At 41.0% G+C, this 26,891-nt stretch overlaps 2 protein-coding genes across 3 annotated transcripts; one reads left to right on the top strand and one right to left on the bottom strand.

Moving 5' to 3' along the window:
- Nucleotide 1: 1 nt before the first annotated feature.
- On the bottom strand, nucleotides 2-21,982 carry RAD17 (RAD17 checkpoint clamp loader component). Of its 2 annotated transcripts, XM_006269975.4 has the most exons (16): nucleotides 21,579-21,982; nucleotides 19,381-19,650; nucleotides 18,574-18,657; nucleotides 16,185-16,341; nucleotides 15,462-15,598; nucleotides 14,443-14,495; nucleotides 14,233-14,358; nucleotides 14,076-14,145; nucleotides 13,597-13,708; nucleotides 8,621-8,812; nucleotides 7,191-7,276; nucleotides 6,789-6,935; nucleotides 6,179-6,325; nucleotides 4,268-4,388; nucleotides 3,591-3,648; nucleotides 2-1,051 (listed from the first exon to the last, which is right to left on the bottom strand). In XM_006269975.4, exons 1-16 carry the CDS (start codon nucleotides 21,639-21,641, stop codon nucleotides 784-786), a joined length of 2,091 nt encoding a protein of 696 aa, XP_006270037.1. In that variant the 5' UTR covers nucleotides 21,642-21,982; the 3' UTR covers nucleotides 2-783. The 2 variants fall into 2 exon arrangements, with proteins under 2 accessions (XP_006270037.1, XP_019338372.1); XM_019482827.2 differs by lacking the exon at nucleotides 3,591-3,648 and having other exon boundaries at nucleotides 963-1,051.
- Nucleotides 21,983-22,058: 76 nt separating this feature from the next.
- AK6 (adenylate kinase 6) lies at nucleotides 22,059-25,684 on the top strand. The gene is made up of 5 exons (XM_006269984.4): nucleotides 22,059-22,168; nucleotides 22,622-22,714; nucleotides 23,960-24,018; nucleotides 24,118-24,263; nucleotides 24,797-25,684. Exons 1-5 carry the CDS (start codon nucleotides 22,141-22,143, stop codon nucleotides 24,984-24,986), a joined length of 516 nt encoding a protein of 171 aa, XP_006270046.3. The 5' UTR covers nucleotides 22,059-22,140; the 3' UTR covers nucleotides 24,987-25,684.
- The last annotated feature ends 1,207 nt before the right edge of the window (nucleotides 25,685-26,891 follow it).

Raw genomic sequence — 26,891 nt, 5'->3', positions numbered from 1 at the left:
CTTTCATTTTAATAATATATTTTCCTTGATAAATTAAAGCACATACTTTTCCAAAAATAAAAATATCAAAGACAAATCTACTGTACAACACATGCTTTAGTTTATAAAACATAAATTACTTGTGGCAGAGAGTACAAAATAGCAATAAGTAACATAGAGGGCTTTTTATTTACATTATCAGTATTGAACTTCATACTGTTTTTAATTATTATAATGTACATTTTATACTCTATTCCCTCAAAAGGATGAAAGGGTCCAAACAGTAGCATTCCTTAAAATTGTGAGATGTAGTTAGACCTCCAACAAAAGGATTGTGTACAAAGAAATAAGAGTTTCTGTACATCTGGAATAGCAAACGGGAAGTGTAGAAGTAACCTGTGTGTTAAACTATTATTGAAGAGTGTTCTTTCAAACTATTTCAGCTAGTTATTTATGAAGTTTTATTTTATATTGTTTAAACAATATGGAATTCTTTGATGGCTCAGGTAGGCAGGGAGCAAAAACATTATAATCTAGACACACGGAGGACCCTGTATTGCAAAGTCACGGAAAACTGCCTAACCATAGCCTCTTAATGTTGTCCCAATACATGCTTGACTTTATCTTGTAGCCCACACTCATGTAAGCAGCTGTAGCAGCAACTGAAGTACAGTCTAGTTGTCTCATTCTTTGTAACAAAGTCATCAATGTTACAGTTATTCAAATATAAATGTTTTGCTACAAAACACAAGATGAAGAATCCGGTAAGCAACAATAAACCAATAGGTTAAAATTTTGATGCATTCAGTCACTATCGTATTCGTCTATCTTTAATTCATCTTCCTCCATGATTGCTTGAGCTGCAGCAGGTTGAGGCTGACTGCCTGGTAGATCATTTCTACCAGGTTGGCTGGAAGTATGAGGGAATCCACCTGATTCAGCCTCATTTGTTTTGTTATTCTCTCTCTGTACAAACATCTCCACCGCCTGTGCGCCAGCAATGTCCCCTTCATAATTACTCTCAAAGTCTGGCATTCCAGGATCCTTATCTGTCAGTGTTTCAAGCTTTAACCTGAAAAATCATAATCATTGCAAACATCAATAACAAAAGCTTTATTCTCTCACAGGTGCAGAAGTTGAAATGGAAGAGGTCCCCCATGTATCTCATGAAATATTTCTTCTTCCTTGATGTTTATAGCTTTCAAATATCCTTGCACTGCTATAATCATATCCTTGCACTGCTATAATCAAATTAATCACAGTTCAGCTAAGTCATATACATTCTTCATAAAAATATACTCATAAGTTCTGATCCTTGAACACAGCCCAACTGTACAGATTGGGTGTCCCAAACTCAACACAACGTTCCAGGCGCACTTGCAGAGTTGTGCAAGAGTAGAATACGCTCCTGTCTTAAGGGCTGCCTTGTGTTGTAGCTGTTGCTGCACTCTCACTTCCAAAGTCTACCATTACTGCTTTAGACTGCTCCCGACACTGATTATTGAAGGGAGGATTCCTGTTATTCTCTCTCACAAAAGTATGAATCATTATAAAGTCAATGGTTTGTTTTCAGTGGCACACAGTACGTTAGTCATTTTTCAAACATAAAAGATGCCACTGTTCCTTAGCATTCATTCAACAGACAAGCACACCAAGGGAAGGAAGAGATACAATTTGTTTTCCATTTTGTTTTTCTGAGCTAAGTCTTTTTGAGCTTTTGTCATGACTGGTATTCAGGACACCCCTGATTTAATATCACCTACAACATTTCGTTTATGAACATAAACTTCTTTTGGACTGAAGTTGTTGAGAAACCTGGCCCTAATACTAACCCTGATCAATCACTACCACATACCATGTTGCAGGGGTGTAGGTTGTAGCCGTGTTGGTCTAAGGACATAGGCAGACAAGGTTCTTTGGGCAAATCTGATCTCTTTTATTAGACCAACTTAAGTAGCTGGGAAAAAAAATGTCAAGGGTTTTTAAACCCGAAAGCTTGCTTAAAATTTTTTTTCCCCAGCTACTTAAGTTGGTCTAATAAAAGATATCAAATTCACCCAAAGAACCTTATCTACCACATACCAGTATTCAGATTTCTTGCTATGACAACACTCCTACCCACTCAGGGTTTCATAGCAGTACTAAAATAACAATGTGTTCAGTATTATTGATGCACATATGGAACAGCTTTCTCCCCGCCCCCCCTCCACAATAATGAGCAAATTATAACCTGAAGTCTCACCAGTAAGAAGTGGTCCTGCAGAGGAAATTCTCTCTAAATAACAGAGCCTTACCTACCACTGCATCTATTAAAAAATCTAAAATTTGACAATAATAAAAAGTGTTCATTTTAATTAGTGGGACTGCAAGAAACACCAGTCTAACAGTTTGGAATGTCTTCCCATGCATCTGCAGAATCATTTCACAGGCTTTCAATTAATTACATTTCTTGGTGAACAGCATAATTCAAAAAGCTAAGCCTTCACTTCAAGATCATTATTTCAAAGTTCACCTCACTAGGCAGTAGTTAAAAAAGTCATATCCATTTGATGACTGTTCAGTGACCAGTTTGGCAAGTAAAACTAATTGGTAGCTCATTCCAGTTCATATCATACCACCACAATTAAAAGACTCCTGGTCTCTTGAAGATCAACAGCTGAGAAAAGGTGGAAGCCTTTCTATCATCCTACCCCTAGAAAGGTTCCACTGGGCTGAAGCTCACTCAGGAGACATGTAGTGTTGTCACACAAGGTGTATGCATTCTGTGATGAGGAGACTTTGGTCATCACAGTTAAAGAATAACTGCACCTTTCTTTTAGGGCTGTACAAGACAGACTTAGTGGAAATTCAGTGACTTCATGTAGTAGACAATAAACTTGTCACAAAACAACTGATCTGCTTTGCCCACTTGGTAACACCATACATCCCCTGAGAAGTCAGACTACCAGTCTAACATTACACAAGACCAAAACAGTATTTTTACTTCCCAAGAGAATAGGGGCTCCTTAAACTTAGTTTTTCAGAACATAATTTAAGAAACATTTGGATGTTTATCTTGCTGGGATCCTTTGACCCTACCTGACTTCCTGCCCCTTAGGTAGGGGGCTGGACCCAATGATCTTACAAGGTCCCTTCCAGCCCTAATGTCTATGAAATCTATGAATTTATAATTGTATTCCCATGTAGCTGTTTCAGTGTTTTACATCTTTCTTACTCATCCAGTATTGGAGTCATATAGAGAGAGATCTAATAAAAGTATCAAGGTGATTCCACATGCAATGAGGAAAAAATGGCTCCAACAAGCTATTTTTTTTTTGGCTTTTAAGTTCATTTGCAGTCACTGAATATAAGTATTGCAGTAACATACAAAAAACTCAGGTTAGAGCCTCTTTGTACCAGGAACTGTGGAAATATAAGAAAGAGAGCTAGCTTTTTATGATGCAAAAAGAGTCACTGACTTAGCAGCATGTTTTTTTTTAAAATTGCAGATATCAAGGCAAGAAAGGAAAGGTTGCAACGTTAAGATTTCAGACGATCAGGGCTCAAATGAAAGAGAAAATGTCATATATCAGAGATCTTGACACACTATAATTTTTTGTTTTAAAATTTACCTTTGAAAGTGTCTTTTCAAGGGAAGCTTTCCAACATCCTGGATAAAAGCAATCTGACCTGGGGGGAGTCCATACAAGCATGCAGGTGAAGATTTACTGTACATTTTTACACTTTTTAAATGTATATAGGCCTCTCCTACAGATACTCCAACATCTTGTCTTAATTTATTCTTATTGAATTAGTCGTTAATTAGCACCAATAATAATTAATTCCCTGTTAGTTCCCATACTAATATGTAGCGACTAAAAGGTGTATAGAATGGGACTCAGAGCCTCAGTCCTTCAAAGTATTCTTTCTTGGTGCCTGAAATCAATCCCTGCAGCACAGGGACCTTAGCTGCCCTGTTTGTACAGCACCAGACCGTATAAAACGTAACTTTACCAACTTAGTTATAAGCCTAAGTTGCATCTTTTCTGTTAATTATGTTCTTTTTGATCCTTTTAGTGGAAAGCCGTACTATAAACATTAGGCTTCCTAGAACTTTAACAGAACTAAACAGTACCACCTTTAAAAGATGCTTCTGGAAAAGAATTTGGGGGTCCTATGCACATGTATACAATCAGCCTCATATCTAGGTGACAGGGAAGACTGCATTTCAGTTCTGGTTCACAGGGGTTTTCGAAATGTACTGTGATGAAGATCTAACTTTTAAAATATGAAATGATGTTGATATTACCTTGATTTCTCATTGGATTTGTCAGCATGGCAAGATAAGGTAATAGTTCAGTCTGAAGACACAACGGTGGTAAACAGAAACTTGAGAAGAGAGACTTTGCAGCAAGGCAATTTTCTTGGTACTAAAGAGTTGGGGGGAAAAAAAAGTGAAGACGCAATACCCAAAAGCTTCATTAACATTTCAAAACAAACCACAAAATCCTTATTTTAGCTCCTGGCTATTCCATCAGGATGTTATGGATTATGGATGCCTAACTGTGGATATTAATATGCTATGCTGCAAGGTGTAATAAACAGCAAGCCAAGCATTCCTCGCTGTAAACAGCATAACAAGCCTCATCATAGGCTCTTGGATTGCTCTACCAAAACGGTCTGAAAAGGTGGCCAAAATACTAAACCAGATTTATTTATGCTTTTTCAGAGATATTGTATTAACGTTTTGCCTTGCACTTACATTTCCAAAAGCTTCTTATAATTTAATTATACCACAGGTGGGCAAAACATGGCCTGCAGGCCAGATCTGGCCCACCAAGGGATTCTATCCAGCCCACAGCTGGTCCCTCAGTCCCATCTGTCCCAGGCATAAGGTGAAGCCTAAGCTGTAATGTGTACTTCCGGTCCTGCCACCCCTAGGTGCGCAGCAGGGTGAGGACAGTATGGCAGCTAGGCTTGACTTCCCAGCAGGCCTTGAGGCAGTGGCAACTCACTTTGCCGGGCTGCTGCTGCCTCTCTCTACCACCAGACCTGACCCTGCTGCCCAGGCATCCACAAGAGCCTTGTGATCTCATGATTGATTCTTCTGTAATAAACACCAAAATCAAGACACTGCCATGTACATTAATACCATACTTACTCAAATCCAAGTCGAGGTCCTACCCCATCCACATGGTGGGGGAAAAAAAAGCCTTTCCTTAGGATTTGAGGCAGGTGCCTCAGTTCCAGCCTTGGCCCCAGGCTCTAGGCTGAAGCCATCACCTGCCCTGGGCCCAAGTGGCTCATTTGGCAGGGGAGGGGGCTTGCCAGGAGAGTGTGGGGGAATGTGGGGAATGGTGAAAACCCACGTGTAGCTTGATGGAGAGTGTAGGGGAGACTGTGCGGCCTGCCCCTTCCTCCTCCCACATCTGTCCCCTCCCCCACTTACCTTTTGCTCTGGCTCCAATCCTTCTAGCTCTGACTCAGACTGACTGGGAGCTGCTGCTGTCATTGCCTGCCCTGGAGCTAGAGCAGAGCTGCAGAAGGCAACAGAGTAGTGGGCAGGCATGGGATGGGGCCAAGGGGCAAGCACAGGCATACAGAGGAAAAGAGAGGATAGGCATTGAAGTGGGGCAGGGGGGTGGAAAGAGAGGCATAGGAGATAGGCACAGGGGACAAGGGGCAGGGGTCTAGCTTTCCTCCACTGCTTTCCCTACCATAGCAGTGCAGGGGGAAGGGGAACAAATTTAAAACAAGCCCCCAATCATTGAATTCTATGCAAGTCAAAATCAGAAACATATACAATTTTTCATGTATAGAATCTAATAAGGGCAGGGGCTCATCTTAAATGCCAAGTCATCTTGGATTTGGGTAAATATGGTAATTGTTGGGCTTACACAAACAATTTGAAGTAGCTTAATTAGCCCAAGTCCCAAGGTAACTTTTTTTTTTGTCTTTAACTTATATTTAAAGGCTAACTCTAAAAATCTTGTTTTTGAAAGTTTCCTTTTGCAAATCACGTTATTTTTTCATTAATAAAAAAAATCCAGATTTATTTCCATACATAAATGAAAACCAACATTTTTTTTAAATCCATTTGCATGTGTACAGTGCTATACCAATATGCTTTTTTTCATATAAAGTTTATCATAAATAGTACTGCAAGTCACTAAGAGAAATTCAGCCATAAAGGATCTCTCCTTAAAATCTGACATATTACCTTTTTATTGATTAGAAACCACTGTGGTTTATGCAAAGGTCGAAAACCCATTCCTCCTTGGCAATGAGCAAAGGCTCGAGCCCTGTTTGAATGAATCACACCTCTTGTAGCTACAGATGCGCTGTACTGCTGGAGAGTAGGTCGTGACTAAAACAAATTAAGGCTTTATCAAAATGTGAAGCAATTGACAGTATAGAAGACTAAGGTGAGCAAACACTGCTGTTAATCTGCATTTTTTCTGCATCTGTGCCTGACACATTAGATTAACAAGAGTACTACTGAAATGAAAGAATAAATGGAATCCATTATTTCATGTAAAGGCATATTCTATAAATTACTTCTAAAATTTATTTGTCCAAATCCTAAAAAAGACTACAGGAACATATTAACGAAAAGCACATGAAAAATGCATTAAACTGCATAACACACATCTTTTCTCTACTCTTATAATTTAGGATACATTAACATTTTAATTTTGCCTACATCCTGTGGGCGCTTAAATTTCCCTGGTTCAAGGATTTAAATAGGAAAAATCTATTTTTCTTTTGACTATACATTATTAATAATATGTAGTTTGGGGCATGAAAGTTAAAAGAAACAAAAAACTTACACTCCAGTTACAGCAGAGGAAGTCAGCAGTACTCAAATATTCACTGGCTTTCACAATATCATCTATATCCTTGAAAAATTCTACATAGTTTTGGTGAAGGTATAAATTAAACAGGTCTCCATGCATATGCGATTTTTCTACTACATCCTATTTAATAAAAGAAGTACACAAATTAGTTAATGTTCGTGACAGAGTGAAAGAAAAAACACCCTGGTAAATTTTCCTATGTTTGGTTACCTATTACATACACATACATATATCCCTCCTTTAATTTTATTTATATTTTACAGTGAGTGCTGCATTTTTTAACATGCATAAATACTAAGTTATGATATTTTTATTTAAAAAACCAAAACAAAACAAAAAAACCCCCAGCACGAAATGATTAATGAAAGCTTTTACCTCTGGTTGAACAAGTAAAGTGTCACGCTCATGTTCTGATAAGTGAGAGGGTAGCTGAGGAGACTCTGAATATGATAGTGGTTCTCCTACAAGTAAACAGTGTTTCAGTCTTTTAACATTACAATACAAAAACTACATCTGTGCTGAACATTGGCCCAGAAACAAAACAAATTTAAATATAAAGTTCAACTTGTGTGTTGTTGATAACTAGATCAGAGCCAAGTGAGCTATATAAATAAATGATTAATTATTTACTAAAATAGAATGATTTGTGATTTATAACAATGGAACCATCAAGCATTTCTTGGCAATTAATAACTACATTAAGAACTGTTAGCTTCTTTTGACAGGACATGGTTTATCAAAGCAATATTACTTAATTACCCTGTGCTATCTAGTCAGCAATACAAAGTTAATGACATCACAAATCATGCATAATGTAATTACGCAAAATGATTTCCCCCGTCTTCCACCCTTTTTCTCATCACCTCTTTGGAACACAGCTTGTGACTGATTACAGCCTTGTTCTACACTACAATATTTTACAGGCCAAACACTAGTTCTCCTGACAGAAGCTGAGTACATTCATATTCAAAGCTCTTTTTAGGTGTCAGAACCCTATTTCTTGATGGTAGTTAACTCCATCTCTACTAAGTAAAGTCTTTTGCCATCACCTAGTTGCTACAGCTAAGAAACTCCTGCATTTTCTGCTGGCTGATGCAGTCCATCTTTGCAGTTGGGGCCTTCCTAGAGTGCCTGTGCTATGGGGATACAGAGGACGTGTGTACATGTTGCCGTACAGCAGTGTTGTTACTGTGCTGTGTTTTAGCACTTCCTTTTGGAGCGGCAAATGGTGCAATAGGGGCAGTTTTCCCCTCTACATCGCCATGCACTATAAGCGGGGAGTACGCTGCTACAGCAACTAGCTAGCAATCACATATAGACCTGCATGATCGCTATGGCGACGTAGCACACTGTACTGCAATGTAGTGCATCACTACGGTGCAGTTGGGCATAGTATAGATGTGTCCAATGAGTACTCTGGCTACCTAGGGATGTCCACAGTCTGGTGGTTGGGCAAGAACTGGCAACAGAGGGCATAAGTATACACAAGGTCCATGCCAAGTGTACATCATATACCTGGGATACTTGGACAACTAGCAACTGCTATTTTATTACTTTAAAAAAGGCTATTGGCAATTGCTGAAGTTATTAGTTACCAAACCAGCAGTTTACTTACACAGGAAGCAAGGATTTTTGTGACGGATATCTTTTATTGGACCAACTGCATTGTTGTGGCAGACTTAACACTTATTTCCTAGAATGATGTGCAACTAAACTAACTCCGCAAACCTAATCACTAGCTACAGAATGTTAGTTGTTTCACAATGAAATCAAGAGGAATAACAGGGTAATAAAAGTTCTCTTACTTTTGCAGTAAAGGATTTTTCCCAGGGCATGGAAAAGAAAGATAGAGGCATCTTTGCCACCAATCGCTTGTACTGCCTTGCTTTCTAAAACATTATCAGACTTCTTTTTCTTCTTGACTCTAGATGCTATTTCACATTTTAATGTAGAACTCCCTTTATTCCTTGACCATAAGTTTGTCTCTGATGAGTAGTCTATCAATCAAAGCAAAAGGCAACTTACATAAAGGAAGTATTCAGAACAGCAGTAAAACCACTTAAGAAATATTAATCCCATTATTCATTCAGTTGACTGATTTTTCATTTCCAAACAGATCCTCTCTCAGTGGCTTAGAAATTTCTTTGTTAATAATGAAATAGCACACTTATTTATTTGGAGAGCACATGTAGGTAGACTAAATTCAAAAAAAATGCATAACTCCTCATAGAAACACCAACAGTATTACTGCTTTACTAATAACAACTTTGTCTTACTTGCTATAAAAGTTATGTTATATAATATCATAAATGTGCATCAAATATTCAACTCATGCTGGAATTTGACTGACCGTGTTAATAACAATATTTTAGTTAAATTGCTAAGCCCAAAGATGCCCCCGCCCCTTGCAAATCAGGCATTTAAAAATAATATAATATTATAACTATATGATTGATGGCACTGTGGAGGGTAGGGATAGACATAACATTTAAAGCAGCTGAAAGTGCAGCTGCACTTTGAAGTTTTAACACCCGCCACCCCAACCCAAATAGAGTGTTTCAGCCATGGAGAGATGTACAGTAGGCCTGTGCAAAGCAACTAGTATTTGCTTCAGATTCAGCTGATTCGGGGGATAGCGATTCAATTCGGTGATTCAAATCACTGTCCCAAATCGATTTGGCTGAGTCGATTGCAGCTGAATCAGCCCCATCCCCCGCCCACTCTCAATGGCTCCCAGCTCCTGGTTCTCTAAAAAGCCCCCAGCTGCTTTAAAAAGCTCACCAGCTGCTGTCAGGCAGGGAGCGATCCCCAAGCACCCAGACGCCCCAAGGCTGCTGCAGCAGTTGGTGAGTCCAGGGATTTTTTTTAAGAGCCAGGAGCTGGGACACGTTGGGAGAGCAGGCGGGGGTCAGGGGTGCTCAGGGGGGCTGAGGGAGCAGGCAAGGGATGGGGCCTGGCAGAGGTCCCCCCATGGTCCTCTCCCCCCTCCTCCAGCCCCCCCTCCCCCACCCCCTACTTAACAGCACGGAGTCTGGGTCCAGCTCCCTGCTGCAGCGAGCAGGAATTGCCCGAATCAATGAAGCTCTCCAAATCAATTTGGAGAGCTTTGAATCTCTCTGCAAAAGATAAGAGTCTCTTTTCTTACAGGTTGGCTGACCTCCTACGTCGGGCTTTACACTAAGTTCAACGGGGGACAGGGAGGCAGGAGATGGAGAAAGCCTAGAACCTACAAACTGCGAGACACACAACAGTATATCCCAAGAAAGTACTAAGGGGCCCATTGGGCATCAGAACGGGGGGACACCAAAGGCACCATTTGGAGGGCTTAAGTGCCTCTATACTAATGCTAGGAGCATGGGGAACAAGTAGGAAGAACTCACATTTCTGCTTGCAGATAATAATTTTGATTTAGTGGGGCTGACAGAAACCTGATGGGACCCTACCCATGACTGGGCGGTACACATTGAGGGCTACGGGTTGTAAAGAAGGGACAGAGTAGGGAGGAAAGGGGGTGGGGTTGCTTTCTATGTAAAGGAGCATTATACATCTACCCTAATCAAAATGGGATCAGAGGAGAAAGTTGAGGTATTGTAAGTTAGGATACATGGAGGTTGTGGGGAAAGGGACTCGGTGGTGGGGTCTGCTACAGACCACTGCACTAAGAAGAAAAGCTAGACTTGGAATTCTTGAGGCAGCTCTCAAAGGCCGTACAGTCTAGGGACGTGGTTATCATGGGGGGACCTAAACTACCCTGACATCTGCTGGGAGGACCAGTCAGCTAAATCCAACCGTTCATGTAGGTTCTTAACCTGTGTGCAGGACCTTCACCTAATGCAGGAGGTATACAGTCCCACTAGGGGGAATGCCTTACTGAACTTGGTGTTGGCTACAGGGGAGGACCTGGTAGGGGAGCTGCAGATTTGTGGTCACCTTGGGGATAGTGAGCACTAATCAATCAAATTCACCATACGGTGTAGGATGAGTAAGATAACTAGTAGGGTGGAAGTGCTTGACTTTAGGAAGGCTAACTTCAGTGTGCTTAGGAGTCTAGACAATGAAGCACTGCAGGATAGAAGTACTGTTGAGATGGGAGTCCAGGAAGGGCGGTCGTTCCTAAAGAAAGTGATCCTTTGGGCACAGAGGGAGACTATCCCAGTACGAGGGAAACGAGCCACAAAACTTCTTTGGCTAAACAGGGAAATCCAGAGGAGCTTAAAGGCAAAAAAGAAGGCATATAAGCGGTGGAAGCAAGGGGAAGCTACCAAGGAGGAGTATACCTACTTGGCCCACACCTGCAGGGAGGCAGTGAAAAAGGCCAAAGCAACTACAGAGCTGAGGCTGGCAACACAAATTAAAGACAAGAAAAAGTCTTTTTTTCAGGTATGTAGGGAGTAAAAGGAAGGCGCAGGGCAGCATAAGACCCCTACTAAACAAGGAGCAATTAGTGACAGACAGGGGGGACAAGGATGAGTTTTTCAATGAGATTTTTGCCTCAGTGTTCTTGAACAGGGCTCAAGATAAAAGTCTCTTAATGTGTTCTTAGATGGGCATCGGAGGGACACCAGCCCACCAACTGTCAAAACTGACTTGGCACAGAGTCACTTGGATGGACTGGATGTGTTCAGGTCAGCAGCCCCAGATGAGCTGCACCTGAGAGTACTGAAGGAACTGGCCGGTGTCATAGCAGAACTACTGGCACAGCTGTTTAAGCACTTGTGGCGCTCGGGTCAGGTCCCGGAGGACTGGAAAAGGGCCAATGTGGTCCCTATTTTCAAGAAGGGGAGGAAGGAGGATCTGAGTAATTACAGGCCAGTCAGTCTCACTTCCACCCTTGGAAAGGTCTTTGAAAAGATTATGAAGGATCATATCTGTGGGAGTCCAGCACAAAAAATAATGCAGCAGGGAAACCAGCGTGGATTTGTAGCAGGCAGATCATGCCCGACTAATCTAGTTTCATTCTATGACAGGGTCACAAAATGCAGACGCAGGAGTGGAGGTGGATGTTGTTTTCTTGGATTTTAGCAAGGCCTTTGACACAGTATCTCATTCCATTCTCATAAATAAATTAAGAGGCTATGACTTGGATAATTACACAGTCCAGTGAGTGGCAAATTGGCTTAGTGGCCGCACCCAGAGAGTGGTAGTAGACAGGTCAGTATCAACCTGGAAGGACGTGGACAGTGGGGTCCCTCAGGGTTCAGTCCTTGGACCTGTACTCTTCAATATCTTCATCAGTAACTTGGATGTGTGTGTGAAGTGCACTCTGTCCAAGTTTGTGGACGATACTAAATTTTGAGGTGAAGTGCACACTCCGGATGATAGGGAATGATTGCAGGCAGACCTGGATAGGTTGGAAAAGTGGACAGTACACAATAGGATGCAGTACAAGGACAAGTGCAGAGTGCTACACCTAGGGTGCAAAAATATCCAGCACACCTACTGGCTGGGAAGTGACCCTCTCCGCAGCACAGAAGCAGAAAGGGATCTCGGAGTCACAGCGGACTCCAAGGTAAACATGAGTCGTCAGCATGATGAAATCATCAGCAAAGCTAACTGCACTTTATCGTGCATCAGCAGATGCATGACAAATAGATCCAAGGAGGTGATACTTTCCCTCTATGCAGCATTGGTCAGACCGCAGTTGGAATATTGTGTCCAGTTTTGGTCACTGTACTTCAAGAAAGATATTGATGGACTTGAGAGGGTCCAAAGGAGGGCCACTCATATGGTTAGGGGCTTACAGGACAAGTCTTATGAGGAGAGAAAGAAGAACCTGGACCTCTTCAATCTCTGCGAGAGAAGGCTAAGAGATGATCTTGTGGCTGCCTACAAATTCGTTAGGGGAATGCAGCAAGGGATCGGAGATGCTCTGTTCACCAGAGCGCCTCTGGGGTAAAAAGGAACAATGGTCACAAACTGACAGAGAACAGATTTAGGCTAGATAGAAAAAAAAACCCTTCTTCACAGTAAGGGTGGCCAAAATTTGGAATGGACTTGCAAGGGAGGTGGTGCTTTCCACTACCTTGGGGGTCTTCAAGAGAAGGCTGGATAGGCATCTGGTTGGGATCATCTGACCCCAGCACTGTTTCCTGCCTAGACAGGGGGTCAGACTCAATGATCCGTTGAGGTCCCTTCTGACCCTGGCATCTGTGAATCGCTTTGGACCTTTTCATTGGTTTCCTGATTCGATTCAGATTTGGACACCAAATCGGGCCAAATTTCCTCCAACTTGAATCAGCACCCGAAGCTTTGCACAGCCCTAATGTACAGCCCTCCTATTTTAACTCCCTTGCTAGAGCTCTGCAAAAATACTGCAGCTACATGCACTGGCATAATCTCCAGCTGTGGGGTGCAACAGGGGGCTGTAATGACAGCAGTGGGGGGAAGCAAAGCAGACTGTCAGTAAACGCTCTTCTGCCCCCACTCTCTTGGAGCATCCTCCTGCTGGCCCAGGAAACTGGAGCCCTATGCCCTTCTGTAACTCTACCAGAAGAGGCAGGGGAGGTGCCCTGGGAGGATAGAGCAGGCACAGGACTATATATAAACTTCAAAATTTAGCTGGCTAATATAAGCAATAATTTTGTAATATTAAGGCATATGAGGAAAAAGTGCTTAAGCACACTTGCCAAAGGCTTTGTCCTTTTTATCTCTGCTGATAGTACAGGACAATGTGTTTTTTCTTAAAATCCAGTTAAATCAGCATTCTAGACAAGTGAAGAATATCACTGTATCAGAAATGAGGAGAAACTGTGCCAAATACTGAAAAAAGCCTTATACTTGCCTTTCAAAGAAGAAAACTGAAGGCTATTTATCGCACTTCTAATATCACCAGAACAGCCTTTGCAAATCAACTCTAAAGAGGTTTTATCAGGGACAGAAATTCTCTCCCCATTCTACAAGAAAAAACAAATTTAAAAGAATTGCATCACTTGAAATAAAGATAAAAAAAGTATGCAAATCAGCTTTAATTAGATTTCTAGTGTAGAAATTATTGCTATGCGCAAGGACTTTTACTTATAATTTTTGTTTTCTGCTTTAGCACAGTGTTTTTATAACATGCAGAAGATTTTTTCAAGAGAGTCGCTTTGGCTACTAGGCAAAGACTTCCTGCTGGGCTATGAATGTTACTGTGGAAAGCCCTTTTGGAAACCAGGCTCTTCTTCTCTTGTAGTCAAGGAATTAAACCAAAACACTATCAAATAATCAGCCTGAAATGTTTTGAGCTGACCATGTGGAAGTTAAGCAGGTTTTGTAACTTACCATGTTGGCTTCTGCTGTAGTTATTCGATTAAGAACTTTCATCATCATTGTTGGAGCCACAGGGTTGAAACTATCAAATTTTCATGAGAAGTACTGTTAGTTACACTATCAGTTCCATACTTACTCTGCTCAACATTTATTTAGTGATAGATCTTACCTTATACTAACTATACGTAGTTCTTCTAGAATTTCCTTTGGGAATAGTAACCTGTGGTTGCTGTCTCCACTGAAACTATCCGAGATTATAAACACAAGGGGACATCTACCTGTACGAACAAACTTCCTAAAATACAAAATAAGGGTCACAAATTAGTTTACTAACAGTCATTACAGTTTAGTACCCATAATAAGCTTACTCAAAACTCACCTCAGAATTTCATGCAAACTGCTACGGTCACGGTAGAACTGGTTAGGTATATCCTATTGAAAAAAAATGAAGCAATGTAATTCAAGTGTATATGTTCTCTGAGGAAGTGAAGGTTATAGTACATTATGTACTTAGAGAGTTTATTTCTACTGAGACTGGTTGTAACAAACTACATGTGTGGTTAGGTGAGCTGATAAGTGTGCAATTATATAAAGAACTCTTCAAATAAACTTGACATAGAAACTTAACATAGAAATCAATAACATACATTTAAGATTCAAGTAAAAGTTACTAAAGGGACCCAGAAAAAATGAGTTTATGGCACCTTTTTTTTTTTTTTTTTATATAAACACAAAAATCCTCCACCTTCCCAAAATATTTCTTTGTATTTTCCAAATTAAAAATCTGGGTCTCATCTATTTTGTTTCCTGGAAGATTCTGGAGATCAGAAAAATAACAAATTTGGAGAAGAGACAGACAATACAATCACAGAAGATGATTTTTATTTGAGCTCTTTAAATCCAATTTAAATAGGTGTCAAACAAAAACATCTGGAAACTGACTGTATTCTTGGGCCCTTAAAGTAAGAATAAGGCTCATTAACTTGCCAAGACCATGTGAGACCTGTAAGACTGACCTCCAACAAAACAGCAGGAGTAGGCTTTATATTTACAGTCTTGATATGTGTAAAAACGAAAAACAAAGAGTATTAAAGCATTAAAGAGAAAATCTTCCAGGACTTGTTTATATACAAAATACCAAGATGGTAGTAACTTCCCTTTCTGGTCAATTCTAAAGCGATGCATACTCAGGGATGCTCCTCTTCAATATTGCTTTGAATTTTCTTTTGGTAGTATGCAACTTATGCTGTAAACTCCAATCAAATACTCACATGGGTAATTAAACAGAATTTGGTCTGCTACATTAAAAGTTCCAGCCAGGTCTTTCAGTTCTGGAGGGAGTGCAGTACACCAACCCTTTCACAAAGACCCTGCCTCCCACCCCCAAAATTCACTTACTTCAATTAGAATAAGCTTTATATCAGTCTCAGTGGATTCCCCAAGCATCTGAAGTCTGCTATATTTATTTGCTCTTAACAAAAAGTCTTGAAAGAGTGTTGCCTGGGCTTGACTAGGAAGTATATGGAAACTTGATTCTGAGAAAAAAAAATAAAAATAAAAATATACATTTCATGTTACATCACATATTATATAAACACTATTAGAATTAATGCATCCTCATTGGTACATTCTGTCAGTAGCTACTGCACAGTAATGGTCAAATACACCTCTCAAATATATTCTAATTCATTGTTGAAAAGTAAAGTTTATGCCAGAACAGAAAACTTGGCAAAGGGTTCTTTAATTCTATTTCAGTTTCTCCTGAAAGGTTTAAGTGGTGCCCAGGACATTAAGGAGGCCCCTCTCTAATGCAATGAATTTCACCCAGTTCTGGGGATAAGTCCTTAAAAAAATACATTCAAACAAAAAGCTTTAAGCAGAATATTTGTATTAAATAGTTTTACATATCATTATGAGGACTTAATTTGACTTTGTCTCTAGCCTGATTTTGATATGCAATCTTTAAGCCAACCATGATTGAGCACCTAATCTTTCAGAAGGACAAATTCAAATTAAATTTCATTTAATGTTTTTATGTGTTATAGAGCTTTAAAGCTGACAAACTACAGGAGTAGTTGGAACACAGCAATAAGCAACCCCTGCCCCCCCCAAAAAACTCACCCTGGTTAAAACTTTCCTTGAAATCTTCTTTTGTAAAATCTAGAGATACTGGGTTGATCCATTCATGCACCTGAATACCAAGATCTTGAACTAATATTTGTACAGTTGCAGTCTTTCCACAACCTGGAGGACCAGTTAAGAGTAAAACAGAACCACCCTGAAACAAAAGCAACACCATTAACCAAAACTAGTAAGGGCCTTGAGATGAAGTGCTGGGTTACCGGTTCCGTGGTTTGAGAACAACTTTACTGTTTTATCATTCAGGGAAATCTACTTAGGTCCAACTTACAAATGCAGATTGATTTTTTTTACAAGATTCCTGTTCTTACTGAATGCCATATTAGATACCAACAAAACTGGTATCACATCTCTTCCCAGTGCAAGGACAACAGAGGATCATTTCTATAAGTAGCTCCCATTCAAATTGGAGCAACTTAGAACAGGTGACAAGCTGATGCCAGGGAGGAACAATTCAACTTTATTCACCAGCAGACAAGGAGGCTGGAGTAGGAGAACAAAGAAACCAGGTGTTAGTATTTGAAAACTCAAGGAACTCCCTGTTGGGAGGAAAGAACACAGGCAAAGATTTTAGAGGCAAAGAGAACCTTTTTGACTGCAGGACCAGGCAAGGCTGTTAACTGCAAAAGTCAGAAAAAAAAGTCTCCTTAATTTAGAACTAAAATCTGGCTGGGAGCACTGGAGTCCTAAAAGGGAACTTATCCAAATCCAAAGAATGCTCAAGAATGATGAGGGGTTGTTAGTTGTAGCCATGTTGGTCTAATGACATAGGCAGGCAGGTTTCTTTCAGTAGATGTGATCTCTTTTATTTGACCAACTAAATACTTGGAAAAAAAGTTCTTTGCAAGCTTTTGGGCACCAACACCCTTCTTCAGGCATTGGGAGACTTGGCAACAGAATCTCCTACTGCCTGAAGAAGCGTTTGTGCCCGAAAGCTTGCAAAGAACATTTTTCCAAGTATTTAGTCACTCAAATAAAAGATATTACATCTACCCAAAGAACCTTGCCTGCCAAGAATGATGAGGAAATTTAGACACCAATTCATATGCTGGCATTTGTGTTCTGCCTAGACCCATGCATCTTCCAAGTTTTCTACAACAAAGAATGACTTAAGGCCCTAAGTATAAATCTGTGTTTATTTGCTTCAACTATCACACATCTCTGATGAAACAAACTATAAGCCAGAGGATCTAAAAGGCTAGAGCTATGGGAATGGTCTGTTTCAGCTACTGGGGACAGTGAACTGGCAGTAGTCTCAAGACCTAGGCAACTGGTTTGTGAAATGGGACCTAGACAGGATTGGTGCCCCCAGAGTATGCTTATATACTTGAAGCCAGAGGCAAGTACTTTGACTCTGCTCAAGCTCAGCAAATCAAAAGCACAGGTCCAGCACTGGGATCCAACCACCACATCCTGGAGACAGTCTAGAAAGCAGAGCTTCACAGTAGCTGTGAAATGCTTATTTTCAGTATTAAAAATACACTATTAAAACTTGATCAAAATGGAAAATAGTTGTATATATGTGTTTCTCCTCACTCACTGAATAATACAAAACCCTCAATCACTTCACATCAATGTGACTTTGCTATTATATACTAATAACTAGGCAGCTATAGAACTGATCTGCAAAGCAGAAAATACAATTTTGCTACAATTCAGAAGGAGAGGGTAAAAAAAAAAAGAAGGAACAAGCATGTGCAACCTTGCCATTTTAGAATTCTGAACCAAATGGCCCACAGTTAGCAAATGCATAAGTTCACCTAGCAAGAAGCAATTCAGATGTATATGTTTTTAAAAACGCCAGTGACAGATTACAGAACCCAGTGTCAGCAATATTATTTTGCTATAACTAGAGACGCTGACAATACAGTGTCAGGGGGAAAAAAACATCCTTTTACAACAACCAGTTCTAGAAAAGCAATTTTGTTTTATGAAATTCAAAGCTAGTTCTTTCACCCAATCACAGAAGTTCAAGAGCATACAGCAGGCCATAAATGTACCTTTGCAATCCTGTAATTTTCAATGATGTTGCAAAATGGTGAAAACTGATAAAAAAATTAATAAAATACCTAACCAATGAAGCAGGAGGAATATAATATAGCCATTCCTTTCAGAAGTACAAGGACTGAAGGGACGTAGGAACAACGAGTTTTAAATGTAAACTTCTAGCCTATGTTCTCAGAATTCTTCTACCAGCATATACTACCAGAGAAGCTTCTTGTACTCTACAACATCAATTCTGTTTCAATAAGCCTACTACAAGAACATGGATAAAAAACATCTCTAGAGTATTTTGTACACTTACTTAAGATAAATTCTTATAACTTTGTTATTGGCCAGATATTTAAAAAAACCTATGCATTAGCATTACCTGCTTTGGTTGCCTTTCGAATATTTGAGATTTTAACCAGGTTTCAACTTCTTCAACCTTCTTCTTATGCACAGCAAGATCACTCTAGAACAAGGAGAAAGTATATGAAATGTATATCTAACTGTGGATTTTAGGTGGTTTTATTGATATAGTTCAGGAACAGCATTCGTGTTTGCAGAAATGCTAAACAGGAAATCTGTATCTAATTAATCTTGACAATTTTAAAAAATCCTAATTGCAGCAATTAAAGATAATCTAGCACGTATTTATTTCCTCCTCTTCCTTCAATTGTCAGCTTTCAAATGTCCAAGAAGAAAATGAGCTTTGCAATAATCTCAGAGATACAAGTTTATTTGCTATTTACAAGCCTACATCATCATTTCAGGAAAGCATCATTCTAAAAGCATAAAAATATTTGAAAAAGTTAGCATGATTTTTTGCTAAGCTTTTCTGCAAGTTTGTATACTTTCAACTCATTTATTTGTTTTTGTCCATAGATGAAGTATTTTTAGGTTAAACACCTTGAAGATGCAATTTATACTAATTGTTCATTTCACTAAGTGATCCAATTCTGTGGGATAGATAGTGCATACACTCTTTTGAAACACACCAGTAACAGTACTTCAGCAAATAAAAAACTGGTATAATCTGCTAATATCGCAGACTGTGCTCTGATGGAATAAGCCACAACATTTAGAAACTGCATCTGGGTAGGACTAGTTAGTAGAGAGCAAGGAACATTAAAAGTTACACCGAGATGTTTTTATGGTTTTTATCATACAAGCTGAAATTCTAACAGTTTTATACCTGAGTTTCTGGTTTGTATTTATCCACCCATGGTTCATTTTGAGATAGGTTTTGATTTTGTTTGGCTCGATTACAAATCTGATGTACTGAAGATGCCTTTCCCTTCTTTCTGGCAAGAACTATGTTTTTGCTATTTTCTGGCACAGAGAAATGATCTTTTCTCTTCTGAGACTGCTTGACTTCCCCAGGTAATTTCACAGGAAGGGTACTTGAGGAGGTATTTGTGTTCCCAAAGAAATCATCAAATGAATGTGCCAACCAGTCTGTTCCCTAAGAACAAAAAAAAAAAAGTTAAAAGGTAAATGCTAGACAATTTAAATGTTATGCTTTTTATTACTTACAATTGATAATGTGCCATTTCTACCAGATAAATCTGTCTCTAGAAGATATTCATTAACAACCAACTTTTATACAGCCATGAAATTGCTATCATATAAATATCACATGTGGAAAACTGAGAATTGAGGTTATAAACAAACAATGGCACTTCTTACCCTTAATGAAGTTCTAGAATGAAATGCCCTATGCATCCCAACAAAATCAACAGGCTTTCTAATACATGGCCTCATACTTGTCAGCATGCTAGTACAGGAAATTGCAGCAGTTCACTATTCTCAAATTAAAAGAAAAACAAGGCTCAGAGTGAGTTAAAAATAAATGTGGCCACAGTAGAGAGGCTCTTGTGTTAACTTTGTTCTGCTTAATTTTACACTGTCTCTGTACTTTGGTTGTTTTTTTGGGGTATTATACTGACATTTGTATATATTGTGATTAAATTTCCATAAGTAGGATGCAAAGGTAAGGAACATGAAAAAGAAGGTTTTGTCAGCAAAATAAAAAACCCCCAGAGCTTTATAAGATGGAGAGGCATTGGAACCACTATGACACAGGTAGGCAACCCACAGCACACATGCCCGAGTGAGGCACACGAAGGCCTTTTGCTTGGCACTTGCACCTCAGGGAAGGGGCTGTGGTTGTGCAGCCACCAGAGCCATCCCTAGGGGTGTGCAGGGCCCAGGGTATACCAGCCTGCATGAGGATGGGGGGGGGCAAGCGGCCAGACTGGCGGAGTGTGGGGGTGGTGAGTAGCTGGAGCTGACAGAGCGTGCGCGCGGGGGGGGGGGGGGGGGGGGGGGGGGGGGGGGGGCAAGTGGCCGGAGCCGGTGGAGCGCAGGGGTGGCAAGTGCCCTGGCTGCCACAAAAAGGATCGGGTCCCTTGCAGGCATCTGCCCCTGGCACACCAACTTCTTATGTGTCAAGGTTGCTACTGTTTTTTGCATTCTGCCCAAAAACGTTGCTGACCCCTGTATTATGAGATCACGTGTTGATATAAATTCTGAAACAGAATCTTGTGAAAATGGGTGGAATCCAGTCATGTATTTTACAGAAGGCACACAGCCCTGCCAATAGTTATGGGCAATATGCTCTGAATAATCTTTGACAAAATATTATGCCCAGAATCAGGCAAAGGAGGATCTTGAAAATGGCTTTGCCAATTATCAATCCACAGTGCAAGTTGATTTCTCTTGTGACCCGAGAACCAAAAGGCATTTCTGAACCAAAATCGCTCAAGTTTCAATCCCGTCATTTCAAACACAGCTGTTTTGGTAAAAGCAACTGAAAGGTTTTGTTTTTATTTTAAAGATGGGGGAGGGGGACGACCCACACGTTTCAAAACCTTGAACACTGCACCGAAATTGAACCTTTGTCCTCCAGAGAGCTGTCATTTTAGTTCATTTTTTTTCTTTTTTGGGGGGAGAGGGGGCAGACAGAGACTGTCTTTCAAGCTAAAAGACCTTTTAAAAGGCTGGCTCTAAGCACTAATAAGGGAAGTGATAGTCATGCAGAAAGCAGATTATAAAAAGCATTCAGTACCTCAGTTGGTCTGAGCCTTAACACATACTACAGACTTGCACAGAGAATGAAAAGCAGGCAAGGAGTGAGATACAGAAGCTATTCCAAGAGCACACTGAGAAATCACAGAGGGAAAGAAAAAGAAATCTTCTCCTCCTTCCCTTCGTGTCTGGCCCGTGACTACATCCCGACCTGGCCCGGGTTCTCATATGCGGGTGAATCCCAAGTGAAGTTTCAGCTAGTTGCCTTGCACCACTCGTGAGCCAGCAGCACTGCTGGCCGGGACAACGGAGGGAGCCTCTCTGGCCTTTCCTGCTCCAAACCGCGGATCATTCGCCACCTACCTGGACTGCAGCTGGTTTCCTTCCAGAGGAGTTTTTGGACATCATCAATCTGCCTCGCCCCATGCGCTGCGTCCCCTGCAGCGCCTCAGCCCCGCCACCTGGAGCCGGGGGGCAAAAAAAGCAACAAAACTTCCGTTTTCCAGGGAAAAACACTAGCCCAGGGGGGCGGGGAGGCAGGTCACCGCACGGGACGGTATAGCGGGCCGAGCACGGCTTATCTTCCCCAGCGCCCAGAGGAGCAGGGCCGGGCGGCGAGGTAGGGGCAGTGGTCCTCTGGCCCCGGCCCCTCCGGTCGTTCGCCGCTCGGGGGCGGGGCGCAGGCACCTGCGCGGTCGCCCCCAGGCACCGGAACCGGGCGGGCCGGGGGCGCGGGGCCGGCCTTGTGGCGGCGCTACCTCCGGGGGTGGGGTCGTGCGGCGACCGACTGCACCATAGGGCTGCCAAAGCCGCGCTTGCGCGCCCCGCCCCACTGCGCGCTGGTGACGTCTGTCGCGTGCGCCGCAAGGTGGTGGAAGCCCTCGTGCACGTGTTGCTACGGTGACGGCGCTCCCCTCGCGGCGGCATGAAGCGGCCAAACATCCTGCTGACAGGTGCGGGGCGGGAAGCGGGGGTGGAGGTGTCCGTCTGGCCGCAGCACCCCCGCGGTCCGCAGGAGCCGCCTGGCCGCCGCCCTTCGGGCAGTGGCCGGCGCTGAGTGACTCGCAGGAGACTCCCCCTGGGGCGTGCTTGGAGCTCCCCTGTATGGAGCAGACTTCCCCTGCCCCTCGCTGAGGCGGCTCCGGCTCGCAGACCCCCGCTCTCCTGCTTCTCTTCACGCCCTGCGCTCCTTTGGTAGTAGCTTCATGCGGGTTCAGATATCCTTGGAGGAAAATCTGCTTAGTTGCTTTTGTGGTTCCCTTTGCTCTTTTGAAGTCACTGGAGCATCATTGTCCCTGGTTCGTTAGCAAGTTTCCTGTGGCACCTGCACATAGTATAGTGCTGTGTTGCTGCATCAGTATTGTTTAAAGTATTATGACTTCACGTTTTTGTGATGCATCTCCTAGGTACACCTGGTGTAGGAAAAACCACACTGGGCAAGGAGCTTGCTGCAAGAGCAGGGCTGACGTACATCAACGTGGGGGACCTGGCAAAAGAAGGTGAGTTGTATTTATGACAGTATGTCCCAGTAGAGCTCTTATCCCCCGCGTTTTATACATAGCTAATATCTAGATATTGATTGAATGTATGTGAATTCTTTTAAGAGAACTACTTGCTTGGATTGGTTAAGGAGAGCTCATGTACAGTGACTTCTGTTGTGATAAACACCAGTTTTGTGCTCATGTTGATGTTAACACAAAAATACCCCATGTTTTCCTTGCTTAAACAAACAGATAGGTAGTTACTCTTGTTAATATCTCTGTCCATCATTTTGAGTGTGTTAACAAGAGCAGTTCAGACCAATGCCCACTACAATTTTTTTCCTCCCGAGTTTCCCCCTCAAACAATCTCTTGTTTTTCCTTTCCCTCTTCCCCAAATGTTACTTAAATTTTCAGTGCTGATAAGGTAATTAGAAGTGGGGTGATAGAAAATGAGGGTTTTTTTCATAGCTTTTTATGGCAGTCCATGCTCATCCTCCTTCATCAGCCTGAGAAGGAGGCAGAGTTGGCTGTTGTTATTTTGTTTACTTATTTCATACAAGGGATATAAGAAAAACTGACACAGAACAATAAAGCACTAGAGTCAGAAAATGCTATGATCAAGATTTGATGCGTACTTTCTCCTCTGTTCCTTTACAAATGTGCTTTATGTTAATGATATAAAAAATGTTAGTTCACATAATACAGGCATTTTCAGTGCCCTTAAGACCCTGTTGTAAATCTCCCATTCATTTGAGGGTTCCTGGTGGTCACAGTCGTGTCATGACATTGACATGGTGTATGCATAAGACAGAACCTGACAAATTTAGATGGCTGATCAGAGCCTGTCTAATCAAAAGGACTACTTAAAGAAGTGAGGATTGTTACTTAAGGCCTTAAGAAAACCAGGAGACAAACACATGGAGGATGTTGCCCACATCTTTTTAAAGGTGTAGGGTGAGCAGTTGGTCTTACTACGTTGGCCACCCTTAGCCAAGTTCACTTTCTTGCTTTGCCCACCCATTTAACTTTGCAGTGTGGAGACATATTTTAGTAGTAAATTGCTTGTAGTAGGAAAAGTTATTTTATGTTCAAGATAATGCTGTTCTTGATGTTTATGCTTTTTGGGGGAAAGAATAGTACATAGTGACTTTTAAGGGGTCTAAAATATTGGCATTTTATTTGTCAATGTATGATTGTTATAAATATATTTCTAAATTACTACTGTTGTCCTGCAAACTGCATATATTATTTTTTTCCTTTAGGGGAATTATATGAAGGTTTTGATGAGGAATATGAATGTCCAATTCTGGATGAAGACCGGGTAAGTCCAACTTCAGACTTGTCCAACTAATGTTTGTTGCTCATTTGTAACTCCAGATAAGGTTTAGCTAGCTTTTACAGGCCTTTGTTTCTTTGGTAGGTAATTGACGAGCTGGAAGACAAAATGAGTGAAGGTGGAATTATTGTTGATTATCATGGCTGTGACTTCTTCCCAGAACGGTGGTTTCATATAGTATTTGTACTTCGTACTGAAAATTCATTTCTATATGACAGGCTTGAAAGCAGGTAGGTCAGTACAGTAAAGGAAAGACACTGTGAGTATGAACAGATGCTCATTTCTGGCAGTTGAAATTTATGAGAAAATCATTCATTTCCTATTTCTGAGAAATTTCTACTGCTATAAATCCTTTCAGAAGAAGGACCAGTACAGGCATTCAGCCTACAGCCATCCTCTCCACTGCTCCCTGGGCCTTCCCCAGAGCAGGGCAAATGCCAGGTGTTCATTCTTGTGAAAGAGAGTCTCTTGCGGGGGAGAGCTTCCAGGTTGATACCTGGTATCAACCTGGAAGATCTTTCTGCTGGAGGGGACATATTTTCTCTGGGAGAAATTTGAGTGCTTGCACACTCCGAATTTCTGCTGGAGGAGTAGTGATTCTCTTAGTAGAAATGTAGGACCTGTATGCAGCCAGTACTGTCTGGCAGCTTCACAAAAGCTGCTGGGGGATACAAAATTTTAGTATTGTATAAAATGATTATATTGAGTCCTCTTTTTATTTGTATATCTAAACAATTACAGCTTTGTTGGGGTTTTTTTCCAGGGGGTACAAAGGGAAAAAACTACAAGACAACATTCAATGTGAAATTTTTCAGACGATTTATGAAGAAGCCATGTTATCTTACAAAGAAGAGATTGTACACCAGTTGCCCAGCAATACACCAGAGGACCTAGAGCGGAATTTAGATCAAATTACACAGTGGATCGAGCAGTGGATGAAAGACAACAACTAAAACTTGAGGAGAAAATAACTTAAGATATTTCCTGGATCTTCTGCCCATTCAATAAATGACATTCATAATTCTTGCTTAGTAAATTAACTTTTCCATTTATATTTTAGTCTATATAAGGTGGAAGCTAGAAGAAAACATCTACCCATCATACCAGTGAGGCTGTAGAAGAGCTTCCCAGGAGGAATATTGGGAGGAAAAAAAAAAAAAAAGAATTGGCTTACAGTGAAGCTGGCTAGTTTATAAAAAAAGGATTATATAATATGGTAGTTTGCAATAGGAAGGGGCATGAGGTCCCTTCCAGCTGGTCTCTTCCAGCCCTATATTTCTGAGGAGTAACCAAAAAATAGTGTTATTTTTCTCTTTGAGAAAATGTAAGAATCTGAAGACTGATCGTAGTGAGGAAATGTCAGTTGCTAAAAGATGAATTAACATACTGAGAGGGGTGCAGTATATTGTAGAGGATGTCAAGAGCACAAATTGACTATTTAAAAGAAGAAAGCTTAGTATGTTAATGAAGTGAAGCTCTTATATTTTAAAGAATGTTTATGGTGGAGGTAAAGTGATATGCTGATTTTACAAGCAGTTTTTAATTGCTTAGGTATTTAAAAGCTTCAGAAACTTTGAGATGGGGGAATATATCTTTAAGCATTTCTTGTATTTTACAGTAAAATAATAAAAGATCTCCCTTTTGACAGTAATTTGACAGTATTTGCAGTACATTATTTTGTAGAAATTATGTATGAGTACCTAAAGAGGAGTTACAATGAAAGCTGAATTAAATGTTCATGGTTCACCCATTCTGGTGACCCATAAAATCTGCGTTCCTTCAAACCTTTGTCCCTATTATTGTACTGCAATATGTATTGTCATTTTTTTTTTTTAAATCTAGAAAAGTGTTAGGCTCTTTGGCTATTATTTAAAGATTTTTATCAAAATCAGTTTCCATGGATGCAGACAAACCATCTTAGTGGACACTTAGAGATCAAGATCTCTGAAGGAGGCTATTGTTTAATGTTGGGTGGATTTGCCTTGTATTTTTTCACAGTAGTCATCTGAGCCAGATCCTACAAGCTGTACTTCCACTGAACTCAGTGGGACCATTGCTTGCCTACGGACTGAAATACTTGGGATCTAGGAGGGACAATGCAACCTTGGAGTGGCTTCAATTTAGCATCTGCAAATTTAGGGAAATATTTTAACAATCTTAACAAACTGTTCATATAGAAGTACTATAATTAGGGGTGTGCCAACTTTGTGATTTTACATTTTTTGCAGAAGCTGTGAATTGGTAGGTCCTTAGTAAAAAAAAAAAAAAAAAAAAAGCCAGGTCCCTGCGAAAAAGTGCAAGGACAGCAAAAAAGCTAGAAAACAGCCAGCAAGTTGGGGGAAAAAGCGGGGGAAGAGGGAGTTGAAAATAGGGGAAGTTCTGGTGTCCTGAAGCACAAGGCCAGGGAGGGAGAAAGAAAGGGGAAATTTTTCACTGCTGAGTGCAGCAGGCCTCCCCCCACATCTGGTTGAGGGGCTGCAGGAGTCTTACTCCTCCCTGGAGATTGACAGATGGCCATTATCAATCTCCAGGGAGGGGTGGGGCTTCTGGGGCCCCTTAGCCAATCAGAGGCATGGAGGGGCCCCGCTGCACTCTGCCACAAAAATCAACTGGTGTGGTGCAAAATCAGGGGAGCAGACCCCCATGAATTAGGTAGGTCCCCAACTATAAGGTTTTGTATATGCATCCATGATGAGATGCTTATTTACTTGAAGTAGATAATTCAAAGATAGTAATATGACCAAATTTCTCTCTGTTTCTACCTCTACTACAGATTTCCTGTGTAGTCTTGGACAAGTCACTGTTCTTTACTATACTTCCAGTTCCCTATATGTAAAATGAGAATAACACTTCTACCT

Source organism: Alligator mississippiensis, chromosome 3, assembly GCF_030867095.1.
Source record: "Alligator mississippiensis isolate rAllMis1 chromosome 3, rAllMis1, whole genome shotgun sequence".
Taxonomy (NCBI): Eukaryota; Metazoa; Chordata; order Crocodylia; family Alligatoridae; genus Alligator; species Alligator mississippiensis.
This window is presented reverse-complemented; position numbering and strand designations above follow the sequence as displayed.